General features: G+C 40.6%; 1 protein-coding gene across 1 annotated transcript; it reads right to left on the reverse strand.

Moving 5' to 3' along the window:
• Positions 1–167: 167 nt before the first annotated feature.
• angptl1b (angiopoietin-like 1b) lies at positions 168–12,055 on the reverse strand. The gene is made up of 5 exons (XM_023297320.3): positions 11,836–12,055; positions 7,133–7,971; positions 4,871–5,064; positions 3,487–3,757; positions 168–1,992 (listed from the first exon to the last, which is right to left on the reverse strand). Exons 2-5 carry the CDS (start codon positions 7,953–7,955, stop codon positions 1,805–1,807), a joined length of 1,476 nt encoding a protein of 491 aa, XP_023153088.1. The 5' UTR covers positions 7,956–7,971; positions 11,836–12,055; the 3' UTR covers positions 168–1,804.
• Positions 12,056–14,423: the final 2,368 nt, after the last annotated feature.

The following is a 14,423-nucleotide window of genomic DNA, read 5'->3' on the forward strand; positions in this document are numbered from 1 at the left end:
TAAAGACTAACAACTAACAAGTCATGTAATTTATAGTATAAATCAGTATGGCACATGGAAAGAGCACTTTTGAAATGGCTTGAACATGAACATCTCCTGAAGGTTTCCAAAATGCTTTCATTTACTGTTAAGTTGTGTAATCTTGTTCTGCCAAGCATTGTGACTCATCCGTTTCAGCTTTTATTGCTGTTTAATTTCAAGAATATAAATACATTTTTATTAGATTCAGCCTTTTTACATGTCCATAAACATGCCTCCATGTCCAGCTGGGTTTGACCGGTGTCCCTGTTTTGTGTTTCGTTGCTGCATAAAAGTTGTTTAAAGAGATGGGTGTGAGGGCCATTGTGGGCAATAAGAAAAAAACAGCACAATATGAGTCTATTTTCAGATGAACGCTGCCTTTCATGTGTGTTTTGGATGCAGTGCTGTTGTTCAAAGCAGACCCAGCAGTTTAAAATCCCCTCTCCTCTGCGATGGTTTTGCCAAAAAGGATGCTGCTTTCCATCCCTACCGGTGATTACAGAGCGCAGGGACCCGTGACTTTGTCAGTGAAAGATATTTTTACAAAAACATACAATTCAAGCACTTTTGTGCGGAAAGAATGTACATTTCTGAGTATTTAAAAGGAAGATTGTGGGGTAGGGGTTGACATGGAAAAAATAACTTGGAAATTTGGACCAGTTCCATCCCAGTTCATCCCCTCCTCCCTTCCCCCCACCTCTTTTTCGTTCTCCATCCTGTCTAGCTCTCTAAAATGTGTTTCTCGTTGTCTCTCCCAATGCCTATAACTCTCAACACGCTTGGTCGGCATATTTTTTGCGCTCGAAAACCACTCAAAACAAAACCCAATTCCGTTTTTTTTCCCTCCCAACAATGCTCAAGCTTTCCAGAGTCATACTGAAATTTAATCAACAGCCATATGAGAAAAACATATAACAGCATATGTCCATATGTGTTAAGCACACTTTGTGAATGATTGTCATATAGTCAGTGGAGGAAATTAGTCCTTTTTTCTGTAGGATCATTTACTGTTCCCTCGGGACACCTGGTCCTTTTCACTGTTATGATAAGTTAATTATACACATAAATTATCCTTTCTGGTCATCTGCACTTGGGCAAAATGCTTTAACATGCAGTATAAAGATCATTTTAAGAGTAGGGATTAAATAAAATAGTCACTATTGTTTTTTGGGTTATCAAATGGGCCAACTCCATCTCACTGAGGTGTTGGCATTTCACATCTGGAAGTGGATACAAAGCTTAAAAAATGTGTATTGGTATTAACGAAATGTACTTTCCAGCTCCCAGCAACTATAGCAAGTTGAATACCATATAAGAGTGTTTTCCCCAGATATTTATCCTGGCGAGGTAGGAAGCTAAAGCTTGCAAATGAAATCAGTACCAATCAGTAGTGAAGTTCTCCATGAAGTATTGCAGTAATGAGAAAAATACTTTCTTAATCAGAAAGACAGACTGCATTATTTAACTGCAAAATATTGGCAGTTATTCTTAATTTTCCTTCACCATCATACGTATTACGTGGTTGAAGGAGCTGCATGGCTTACTATAAATAGTCATGTCCTCTAAATCCCTCTATGTGTGCATCTATTATGATATAATAACAATGTTCAGTCTGTTGCAGGAGGCAGCTCAGGTCACCAGCTGATGGTTGATAATCTCCTATGGTGTGGTTCTTCGATCTAAGTCCAACCAGTTACTGCTGACATACGGAGCCATAGTTTGAGTTTCAAGTTTGCCCTGGCCTCAATAGCTGCCCCTCAACCAGCCTGGTTAACGTATCTTCTCAGTCTATGGGCCTGATCATGATGCGAACAGCCTTCATGGAGTAGAAGCCTCCGCCGTAGTCGGCCCAGAAGATGCCGTCTTGGAATTTGCTGCGGTAGACTCCTCCACTGTACCAGACACCGTTCAGATTGGCTTGGCCACAAGCATTGTACCACCAGCCTCCTTTATGGAAATGGGCACAGTTACCTGTGGTTTGGAAACATGGGGGAAGATTAGCTCGATGATGAGGTGAGTTCACAGAGAAAAGTGACAACATTCGACATTGTCTTCAAAAAGCATCACTATAATGACAGAAACCACTTTCTCCAACCACTTAGTTTATGTTGTGTCAAGATGCAGCTTTTTGGTATCTGTAATCCTAAAGATGATAACAATGATCTTTTACTCCACAAATGTGGTCAGTGTTTCAGCAAATTAGTGTGGAGCTTCCAGGAGCAGAACACTTTCAATAGCATAGAGTTGAACATTTTTGCTGTGTCGCAAAAGGCAAGTTTTTGGAGAAAGTTGTAAGGTGCTTATTTGCATGATGTCTGCCAAAGAACAAGCTACTTATGAGCTTTGACTCCCGATTCATCATAACTGATGATTAAAAAAGTGGGATTTTAAAAGAGTTTGTGCAATTTTTTCACTTATAAAGAGTGATTATAACTATTTATTTTCTTTAGGTATAGTGAGTGAATTGCATCATTAATCATCATGGGACTCCAGACAGCATGGGATTGACCACCTAGTGACAAACGTAGCATTTATCACTTGAAAATTGCAGCTAGCAAAGGTGCAGCAGATTTTTATGACTTTGATTGATTTCTAAATTTCTCTCTGGGATCAATAAAGATTTATCTTTATCTAATAATTAATTCAGTGAATTGTAGGGGACTGTTGTACTTAAGTATGGTACTTCAATCAATGCAAAAAGTTACTTTATACCACTGGTGGTCAGGAGGTCTTCACATCAGGGTTTTTCTGGAATTTACTAGTCTAGGAAAGCCTAAATTTACAAATGTTTCAAGAACACTTGAATGTGAAAACAAAAATTTGAAGGTTCTGTGTGCAACATCTCTAACCACTGGATGTGTAATCTCAGACCAAAGAAAACGGTCCAGATCAGCCATACCTCCTCCCTCTTTGCATTTAGACAAGAATCAACAAAATATAATCCAGCCACAACCATTAGAATATGTTAAAATGGATGTAATGAGTAAAATTTGGTAAATAACATAAATAAAATACTAGCACTAATAGCACATGCTGAATGCTGCACTGGACTATTGCTTTTCTAATGTGGTGTGGGAGATCAATCTGAGTCTGTAATAAGCACGGGGAAGGCCAACAATTTCAAAGGAAGGGACTTACATGCACTAACATGTACATGCTGCCGGAACAGCTGCCAAAACATAGAACAGAGAAGCTCATATTACAGCACTCAGAGTTAGTGTGACTTCATTCTCTGGTAAGGATGTCATTACTCTTCTGTATCTTCACATAGAAGATGTGTGTTTGCTGCTATGTTTATGTGAAAAATGTCGCTTATGGCACTTTTAACACGTCAAAACCACTCGGATCGCAGATTTTAAATAATTCCTAGGTCACAATAATAAAAGAGATTATTTAAATTTCAATATAATATGATGCACTTCAATGAAGACTATATGAAAAGTGACCTTAATTTCATCTATGTACCTGAAAAGGCATCCTTATCTCGATCCAGAGTGGTGAACTGTTTGCCGTTGTGGCTGCTGAGCGAGTCCCCGGCGTTGCCCTGGTAGGTGCCCAGGCGCAGACGGTATCCCTCACTCTCTGGCTCCAGGTGGAAGCTGTTGTACTGAGCGTAGACCTTCTTGCCCATCCAGTCCTCCAGCTCCACCAGCAGCTTGTAGTCGCCCTGCCTCCCGAGGTTATAGATGCCTTCAAGGCCGAGCCAGTATTCACCGTCTATGTTTCCAAAGCCACTCTGAATCAAAGGAAGATTAAAAGGAAGGTTACAAAAAGATCACAGAAGATAATCCAAGCTGTTTGTGATGTGGTCGCCTCAGGAGTTTAGAAACACAAGCAATATTTAGGAACTTGAAACTTGTTTTTGTAGATTTTGTGGAATTGTTAACAGAACAAATGAGAATTTCTTTTTGATGACAATATGGGCATGGTTCTGTAGTTTAAGAAAGACTTCAAAAGATAAAAGCACTATAGCCAAACAATGTCACTTTGTCTTTGAAATTTTATAAGAATGACATATGTAGAGTTTATGCTGGAAAATAAGCATTTATCTTTAGTATCCTGCTTCAGTGCTCAAACCAAACAGATCTATTGACTCACGGCTAATGGCAAAGCTGGCCTGGGCACTTGTGCTGAATAACCACAAGCCATCTACGTCTGCATGCGCCTCCAGAACACTTCACTTGGTAGAGGAGGTTGAGGTTTGTGATTGTGGATTAGTCGGGTGAGCCAGCAGATGATGAATGATGTAGGGTTTCAGTTCAGGGCCTCAACTGTGGTGCTGCGAGTGTGTGTCTGTGTATGTGGTGGCTTTGTGGGAGAGCGAAGAGGCAAATCAATGTTGAAGAGAGCAATTTAGCTTCCAGTTACACATGCACAAGCCTGGCCGGACTGAATGGAACACTGGATTGCAAGCGGCTGCCAGCAGTGATATACTCCATCTCACTCTCACAGAGCTTTGATGAGAGAGGCTCCATACGGTGTGGTGCAGACCAACCAGCCATCCGTCCAGGAAGGCACCATAGTAGTAGTGGTTTTGGAAAAGAAACGCCTGCAGATTGAGCTGTGGAACATACCTTCCTAGTGGGCCATCTAATGTTTCATAATGGGAATCTCAAACCAAATGACCTCGGACGAATAGCGCTGCTGACAGGGCGTTATATTTTACAGTAAGTGAAAACACAAGGACTCAGGCTCAGGAAATTGTCCCAAAGACCCCAGATGGTTCCTCTCGATGGGTCATATAACAGCACCACTGTTGTCTCTGGATGGGCCAAGTATTTAGAGGCTGGACCAAGAAAGAAGACAGGATAATAGACAGGGAGGGCAGGGGAAGTGTCACTGTCATCACCTTGTAGTTATCCCAGTTCCTGAAGAAGTTAACCGAGCCGTCCTTTCTGCTCTGAATAACGGTCCATCCTCCGTTGTCTATATCCTGTTCACACCACACCTGCACCGGCCTCTCTGCTTCGTCGGGTCGGATCAAGTACATGCCACTGGTGCTGTGTCCGGCCTCCTGTGCCTCCCAACAGTCTCTGAACGGGCCTGAAGGAAAGCAAAACAAGAGAGGGAGGCAGTAAGAAAGAAAGCCAGCTGTGAATAGAGAGCAGTAAAAACTTCTTCAAACAACTTCTGGAGATAAAATTATTGGACATGCATTAGTGCAGCAGTAGCGGGAACAGTAAAGCTAGGTTCAAAGGCTACTTAGCTTATTTGGAAGGCCAAGCTAATTAGTTTTCAGAAGAACTGGCTTATTTGGGATTAGATTTATCTGCTGCTTTGTTTATGCTGTGTAACAAACTGAGTCAAAATAGATTTTTAATCACAAAAAACAGGTCAAAAAATGTCTGTTAATTATCTTTGGCTTAGACTAACTCTGACTGTCCTCCAGCTAGCCTGACCAAGCTAAAGGGCAGTCACTGTGGTTTAGGTTTTCCCAGCAAGCATGGAATGTTCCACATTGTCGTTTGGTGAACATTTTGTACATGTTCTCATCATTCTTTTCAAGGAAAATGTTCTAATACAATTTCAAAGAATGTTTTAAGGATATTTATAATTTCAAATATTGTTTCTATGGGGACATACAGGTTTAGCTGAAACATTCAGAGGATGCTTTGCGCACATTGTCAAGGCAAAATATTATATCACATGACATCCAGTAAGAAGGTTTAAAACCAACATTAAAACAATGTTTTCAAGATGTTTTCAAGACCTCTGATGTCAGAAAATCTTCTTTAAATCTCCCATAAAAATGTGATCTACGAACAAATCTAGAATATTTTCCTGCAATATACTGAGGATTTTTTGTACTGTTGTTGAGGTCATGCACACTAGAATGTTGTTCTACAAAACATTCATACAATGTTGTATAATAACAAAGGAAGGATATTCTCAGTGCAACATTTGAAAAATGTTCTAAGAATGTTTGGGAATTTTTTAGAATGTCATTCTACTAAAAAACACATTCTAGGAACTAAAAATAAGTTATTCATATACTTTTTTCAAGAACTGCACCTCTCTACAGTATAATAAAAGCCAGAATCTGTTCAATTTTGAACAAATCTTTGTGACTGCATTTTGATTTTGTAGGCCAGATTCCATGCGAGCATTGAGAAATCAACAAGTTTACATTATGAGGAAACTCTGAAGTCAATGTGTGACAGAAAGTTAAATAAGAAGGAAAAAGCAGTAAACAAGAACAAAATCACACAGGCAGACAGAGGAATAGAAAACACATGTATGTGCTGTAGGTCCTGTGTGAACAGCAGGAGAGAATCGACCTATTAAATCACTTAATAAAAAATTACTTTCCTTCATTTGAGGTCAAAACTCAAAATGGGTAGCTTGTTAACCCGTCCTTGTTAACGTCTGCCTTTTCTCAAGGTAATTTAACATTCTCATTTAAGATTTTTAATTAATAGCATATGTAGCAGTGAGTTTATTTAAAGGGCGAAGAACTGTCTCCCAGCTAATTATACAATAATAATAATGTAAAGGTAGAGACCATTCACTTAAGTATGCCAGAAGTGCCTCTATTTTGTGGTTTGCAGGACCTCTACCATGCCAGCCTGGGTTTTGTCTACATCTCACATGCAATGGAACAGTCTCGTAAAGGACTATTTCCATACACAGCTGCACTGAAATCCTACACACTTTATTATTCTTTGGCAACGTCAAGCTAAACGTGTCAGGAAATTCTGTTGATTAGCAGAATCATGTTGGTCAGGGCTCTCTTTGCTTTGCTTAAAGTCCCCAGCCTCAATTCAGATGTTACAACATTTTTTTTTCCAGCATGGTTTGTGTTCTTTCTGTAGAGCGGGGAGCAGAGTTCCAGCTGAATTTGCAAATCTTTAACCTTTGGAAATGAGGCCACAAGCCCACCTGCAGCTGTATTCAAAGTCAGAGATTATTATTTTGTTACGGTTGGCCTAGAAAGTCATGACTACTCGACATTTTACCATGACTGTTTTGGGTTTACGTGACTGAAAATAGGAATAAATTAATGAAAATTAAGGGATGGATGGATGGATGGATAGATGGATGGATGGATGGATGGATGGATGGATGCATGGATGCATGGATGGATCTCTAGCTCATTCTCTCACCCACTCACCTTCTGTACTGAAGTTTCTCTGAGGAGGTTTCTGGACTTCCAGGGTACCGCTGGTGGGTGATGGCCCGGAACGAGAGCCCCTTTCCCGGGCAAACCCTCGGGTGTTGTCCCTCTGGATCTCATTGGTGAAACGTGGCACATTGACTGGAATGTTCTCAGGCACAACCTGCACCAGTGGAGGTCCCAGGGGTGGTTGTTCATGCCTACGACTGTACACCTGCATACAACGCTCCTCCAGCGCTCCGATCAGCACTGACTGGTTGTTCACCACCGCAGACAGGGCTGCATACTTGGCTTCCAGTTCCCTGTAGCGGGAGGCCAGGCGCAGCGACTCAGTGGTGGCATTGAGGATTCGTGTCTCCAGCTGAGCCAGCTCCAGCGAGTTATCCCTCTTTCTGATGATCTCGTGCAGCAGCTGCATGTAGAGCTGAGTCACTCTGGAGTTCATGTTCCTGCTCTCTTTCCTCAGCAGCTTCATCTCATTCACCAAGTTGCCGTCCACATCCACCACCAGTTTCAAAGTGTCCATCTCCCGGCGCTGCTTTGACAGCAGGTCACGCACCGAGGCCACGTCCAGGCGTGTCACTCGGTCCTTGTCAGTTGAATAACCCCGGGCGGCGCAGATGGGGCCTGTGATCTTCTGTTCAGGGACCAGGAAGGTGTAGGAGCACTTCTTGTTTTCTCCATTGGCCTCTGGAGCCCTTCGTATCCGGGACAGGATGGGGTTCTTGGTGAAGGCTTGAGTGTTGCTCCAAAGAGACAGACCAAACAGAATAAATAGGCTCCACATTCCAGGTCCCATGGTTCCTCCTCTGTTTATCATCAAACAAGCGAGAGATCTAAAAAAAAATGAATGAGAGGCACATAACATACATAAATCATATGGTTGGGTTCTACATTTTTCCATGAAAACAACATTAACCTGTTAGTATGACTCTCAGATCTTCCAACTTCCCTGCTTTGTATCCTACACTCTAATCTTGCTCTGTTTGTTTTCCATTCCACCACTTTGGGAATGACTAAAATAGCTAAATATCATAATTACAGTATAGATTGCAATGAAATTTTGCAGAGACACTTATGAACCCCAAAGGATTAATGCTAATGGCTTTAGCGATCCTCTAATTTTTTTTCATCTATCTCCATCCTGATAAGAATTCCAGTTCATCCAATAGTTCATGTCTAAATACTTGTAAAGCCAACGGCATTCCCATCAGCCTCAGTTGTGCTTTTTGTTTTGGGACAAATTACCAAATAAATTAAGATGAATATGGCAAAGATGATCCCTGTTAAACATCAGTGTGTGAACCCCTTCCACCCTGGAGGACACTGCACTGGGACCAGGCCATATCTTTAACAAAAAACTCAACTAGTGCCATTTTTTGAAAGCCGCTAAGGGTGGAATATTTAGTAAAGCGACTTCCTGGTATTACTATGATTAGAACTGATGCAGCGGTTGTTGTGTTTCATTTCTGTCAGAGCAATTGAGACATTTTAGAGCAGGTTCTACAACATCAGTGTCACTGACCCAAAGCTATAAGGCCATAATCTAACCTGGAGTTTTTCAGCTCTCACTCTGGTCTAGTTATAAAGATGAGAACATTGATTGTATTTCCAATTTCTCCCAAGTGTCTCCTACACTTAGAGATCAAGGTTGTTCATTTTGGCCTCACAGTTTTCTATGTGATCCTAGCATCGTTAGTCTGCTGATCTTAGCATGTTAGTTATGTTAGTATTTAGCACAGAACGCAACTTTGCCTGACTACAGCCTCAGAGGTGCTTACAGGGGTGTAGACTTCCTGAGCCAGTAGTATTAACAGCACCAAGATCGAACTGACTCAACATTGTGACTCATGGATGTGCTTTTGGGCAACAATGGCGTGCTTTGGCACAGATGTAAAAGATATATCTGGCATTAGTTATGCAAGCAAAATTTGTTAGTAGGATCCCTTATTATATGAATTGGTCTTTCCATTGAATTTGCTGACAAGAAGAAAATATAGAAGAGAATTTTAAATGAAGCTATTTTTTGTTACCACTTATCTGATATTTTTTGTCCAGTTTCCTACCGGTCACATAACTAGAAAACTACACTCATGTCTTGCAGATGTTTTCTTTTCTCCTCTAATCCGATTTGATCCAATTTAACCACTGTGCCTGCAAAACATAGTCAGATTGTCCACTGGCATGAGACAGGAAAGAGCTGCTCGTGGAGACTCAGCATAAGAGTCTTGCCTAAGTATGAAGTAAGTGAGCATTAAAATGTAAAGTGAAAATATAGCACAGACACAGCTGGTTCCACACACTCAACTACTGCAGACAATCCTTCCTTTGGCACGGTGTTCCCTGTGGTACGATTGTGGTGGGGTAACAGTAGTTCCACCCACTCACCACAAATCTGTTATCTTTACTCACATTTTCAATGCATTCTCTCATGGGTTCTTTTTCATTTTGTCCCTTACCACATCTGTATCAGGTGTCTGGGTGTGTTCAAGTGTTGAGATCTGTTTTTAATATTTGTGTAGATCTCGTGGCTCAGTCCTGTGGTCTTCCAGCGTACCTGCACTGGTGCATGAGTATTAGAAGGTTGAAAAACTCAGAGTCTGACGAAAGACTTGACTCAAAAGGAAAATATTTGAGAGAAAATTTGGTAAAGTGGCCAATGATTACACTGAATATGTAATTTAGCAGAATGGCATCCAATGGCAAACTCCGGTGGATTCAAAAGGTGCAGAAATGTGTGAAATGAGTCCACAGGTGGTTATCATTGTGCCTCAGTGACTCATTTTAACTTCTGCTGTTAATTTTTGTCTGGTACACACAGATGAATTTGAATTTATTGATGAATCATAGAAACTGGTGTGTTTGAGGAGCAGCAGGGGGAACAGGGATCCCTGATTTCTGAGTAATGTTTTCTGGAGTCTATTTTTGGAAAGAGCGCTTGTGTTTTGATGTCATTGGTTTTGACAGCACAGCGAATGAGGCATGGGTGGGTGCAGGCTAAGTGAAAGATCCCTCGCTCCATATTCAATAGCATGGCTTGGCTTGAGAAGTGGAGCTTCTTTGCAGGGCCAACTTTAGGCTGATTTTGGCAGTCGAGCTAAATCCAACCAGAAGGCAGTCTAGGGGGATGTAGCCAAGGAGGTTTAGTAACCTTCATCTAACACTTCTGACTGGCACTGACCCACTTTACATTGACGCGCTTTGCAACAAATCCGCTGAGGACTTTTACAGATGCCACAGAGGCAGAATTAAATGAATCCAAGACAGAGACAGAAGAGGCTTTAAATCATTTCTGTGGTCTCTTCTTGATGTTTAGCTGCACTGAAGAGTACTGACCACAGTTAGCGGGACAGATCCCAGAGCATTACCTAAGCTTGAACTGCAGCTGTAGCAGAATAGTAGCCTTGTATCATTGTCATCGGCAAAAACATGCTTACCTCAAGGGAAAAAATACATATTTTTGCGTATTTGTGAGGCACAATGACTTATTGATGGAAAGAAAGTGTGTGAGGCGACATCATTTTTTCATAACCATGATGTTCAGCAGCACAGATTTCTACCCTGAAGCCCTGTTTTAATTTTAATATATGGAACGAGCGACAGTTTATTTTGTCATAAATTAATAACCATGAGAGCAAAAGGAAAACAGGGCCATGTGTCAGAGCTCAGAGACACCTTGGCACTGTCACTCAGTTATTATTACCCATAGAGGACTTTTTCCTGTCTTTCTGTAATCACAGGTCATCCCTTTCAATAGCTCGGTCTCAGCTATTTGGCGCGTCTGCACGTCTCCAACCCCACAATATGAATCTCACAGGCCTCAGCCTGACAGGAGTGACAGTGTTTACACAGAGGCTCCTCAGCCAGGGCTGTGAATCTCATCCGCACTTATTACCACCAGGTTTCTCCCTGTCGTTCACACCCTGCTGGTCTTCATCAAGTCTGCCACAGAGGCCTTTTTTTTTGGTTGACTTATTAAAAAGGCATTTTCTCCTCTCCTTCCCCTCCTCACAGCCAGACCCGACCAGTTCCAGCCAACTCATCCATATTCTCCCTGCAACTAGACGGGTTCAGACTTTGTGGTGGCTGGTTTTCCCAACTCGGGGGACTCATCCAAAACGACCCACTGACTCTAAGTGGTCCCACTGAGTTCTGTCTACTTTTAAACTCTTCAATTTAAAGAATTGCTGTTCGCCTTGGAAATCTACTGCATATGAGCCCCTTAATGTTTCTCCAACTTGAATTCAACATACAGAATAAATACAGTGAAAAAGAGAAATCCCCCATTTATCACTCTAACTTTGTTGTGGCTTTTCCTCTGGGCCAGCACAGTTTAAGGACGGTGCCAATTAGACCACAAGTTATTCTGATGGTGCCGCTGATTAGCTCCGTCTGCTGAGGAGATGACTTGATACATGATCTTTGTGAATGGTGAATATAAGCAAAAGGTTTAGACTAGACTTACTTTAATTTACTTAAATGATAGAGATTTACAGTCATTCCACAGCTTTTTAAAGGGAACCATTAAAGACAAGAAGACTCTACTTTCAGTTAGTTGCAACAGATTCCATGTTTTAACTTTATAATGATAAAAAAAACTAAAATGATGAAAGGATTCAGCAGTTTCCTTAAAGTACAACACACATACTCTTACATCAATGTCACAATTAAGCTGAAATAACAATAAAAAGAGCTCTAACCTGCAGTGAGTTGAGTCAGTAGCCCAAGTGGTCTCTCAGTTGTGTTTCCTCTGCAGGTTCATGCTCTCCATTCTCAGTCCCCCTCTGCCTTTGCTCTCATTGAGAATGAGGGCCTGCACACTGCTGTGGCACCAGCAAACTCTGTCCACCAGGAGAGAACAGTGAAGGGTGGTCCATATGCAGAAAGAGGGAGGCTGATGGTGTGATTTTCCCTGTAGTTTGAGCAGAGGAAAGGCTTGGCCCTGCCTTCCTCCGTCTGAAGTATGGGAAAGAAAGGCAAGGCTCCTCCTGATATAAGGTTTCACCACAAACAAAAAACACTAAGCGATGGATCCAGCTGGCCAGGAGTCAGTGAAGGGTGAAGACTCTGACACTGAAAATCAGCCATCACGTCATATTTTAATTCTCATAAGTCTTGTTTGCAATGTTCGTTCGTCTCCCACACACGCAACACATCAGTCATGCTGGTTGAAGCTGATGGCCTCCTTTCCCTTCCCTCGCTTTCACACACTCATCTGTCAGCTTCATTCATAGTACTCTTCTTCATCCTCTGCTTACCCTTCCTCACAAATCTGTTTCCTATCAGCTCCAATCTAATGACTGGGTGATTCTGGCGACCCAGTAGCTTCAGCATAATAATAGGAGGTCTGTTTTGGATGTGAGCGTCTCTTTTGTGTTTACCCCGTATACGGGGATGTGTGCGTCTCCAGCGGCAGTCCAAGAGCTATTGGCAGCTGTGTTTATTTGGTTATGAGGACAATATGCGCAGGGCTTTGCAGACAAAAAGAACGCCCCTCAGCTAAATGTTTTGGATCGAGGAGGAAGCACAGGCTTTGAAGCATGGGGATTCTCTGCATGTGGAGACATACTGAGGCATGTGGGAGGACAGTTTTGCTTATGAGCCATCAAGACAGGACATTCATAATGCAGAAATGTTTGTGCGTGTGCATGCATTTCAGTGTGTGGGTGCCTGTGTGTGACGCATATGTTTGTGTGGGTGTGATTGAGAGTGTGTGTCTGTGGTGGTCGTTTTTGTTTAGTAGGGGTTGTTGAATTTTTAAAAAATGAGACAATAAATGGAATTAGAATGAAAAAAAAGAATTACTGTAACCAAATTATGTTTATTTGAAATTACTCTCTCTCTCTTTTTTGCTCTTTTCTTGTTCATTTGAGGGCCATAACCTGCTCACAAGTTAACACTGTGTCATTTTAAGTGGTTAGAGGGCAAATATCCAGATTTTTTGTTGTTTCTGAGTGTTTTTTAAACCCTAATTTAAAAAGGATTTGTTTGTATCATATTGAGATGCTTCCATTCTTCATTCATTCTCTAATGCCACATTAAAGGGGCATTAGAAAAGGTGTTCCCTCCAAATTTTGCCCTTGCCCTTCTATACAAATCATTACAGACTATTTGACATTTTTTCTTTTTTTTTTTGCTAATGAACAAAATGGGGTTTGGCCCTATGTATTGATGTATTCTTAGGTATTAGAAATTTCACTTTTTACCATAAGGGAATTATAGAAAACTTAACTGAAGCTGTCACACTGGTTACAAGCATTGCTTGAATATAATTATTTACTCAAGCAATGTCCTGGAGCACAAATTTGATGTAATTTGCTAAATATTTTTGCATTTTCTGCATTGTACTTCTACTCCATTATATTATATTCAAGTCCAATATTGTCCATTGCGTTATGCTAGATTTTATTTAAAGCTTTACTAACTTGTTATTTGACATATTTAGAGCATTAATACAAAACATAAATCAACTCATAAATAGTGACATATTATTATAGACTGAAGTACTCAGCAGTGTTTAAAGTAATGAGCTTCAGCTGTAACATTAAAGGGACATGTACATTGTAGAGTCAATATTTATAATCCAATTCTGAATAAAGGGTGTATTACCTTTAGGTATTTTAAGTAAATTTTGATGCTACTATTTTTGTACTTTTTCGTAAGATTTTAAATGTAAGTGTTTCACTTGTAACAACATTGTTTTTACTTTACCTTCACTTGAGCAAAGGATCTAATTACTTCCTCCACCATTGGTTAAAAGTTAAAATCCATCTCTTTCTGTTAGCCCCTCCTTGTGGCTAAAATACTTTACTGCCAAACTTTACCTTTACAGATGTTGCAGGTGTATTGCTTTAATCGTACATCCTAGATAGATAGATAGATAGATAGATAGATAGATAGATAGATAGATAGATAGATAGATAGATAGATAGATAGATAGATAGATAGATAGATAGATAGATAGATAGATAGATAGATAGATAGATAGATAGATAGATAGATAGATAGATAGATAGATAGATAGGAAAATTGTTTTAAAATGGTATTCATCAGTGGTTTAAGAAGTATCAAGATATGATGCTTCAGAGAGATTGTCAAGTAAAATACAAGTAAAAGTACTTCATTAATGATTTAACTTATCTGCAAAAATATACTTGAAGTGCTTTATATACAGTGAAATTGCAGTGCTCTGATTTAGACTTCCAGGGTTTCATATGTAACAAACCTAAGGAACCAATCCTGTCTTGTAGAATGGGGCTTTCTCTATCATTATTCTTTGCCATAATTG

The sequence above is a fragment of the Amphiprion ocellaris genome, chromosome 10 (genome assembly GCF_022539595.1).
Source record: "Amphiprion ocellaris isolate individual 3 ecotype Okinawa chromosome 10, ASM2253959v1, whole genome shotgun sequence".
Classification (NCBI taxonomy): Eukaryota; Metazoa; Chordata; class Actinopteri; family Pomacentridae; genus Amphiprion; species Amphiprion ocellaris.

What these genes read in the sequence shown, in the direction of transcription:
- angptl1b (XM_023297320.3), bottom strand. Translation starts at nt 7,955, where the DNA reads ATGATAAACAGAGGAGGAACCATGGGACCTGGAATGTGGAGCCTATTT. An exon ending in GAGAAACTTCAGTACAGAAG is followed by an intron (nt 5,065 to 7,132) that starts GTGAGTGGGTGA and finishes GCTTTCCTTCAG; the next exon opens with GCCCGTTCAGAGACTGTTGG. An exon ending in GGAACTGGGATAACTACAAG is followed by an intron (nt 3,758 to 4,870) that starts GTGATGACAGTG and finishes CCTTTGATTCAG; the next exon opens with AGTGGCTTTGGAAACATAGA.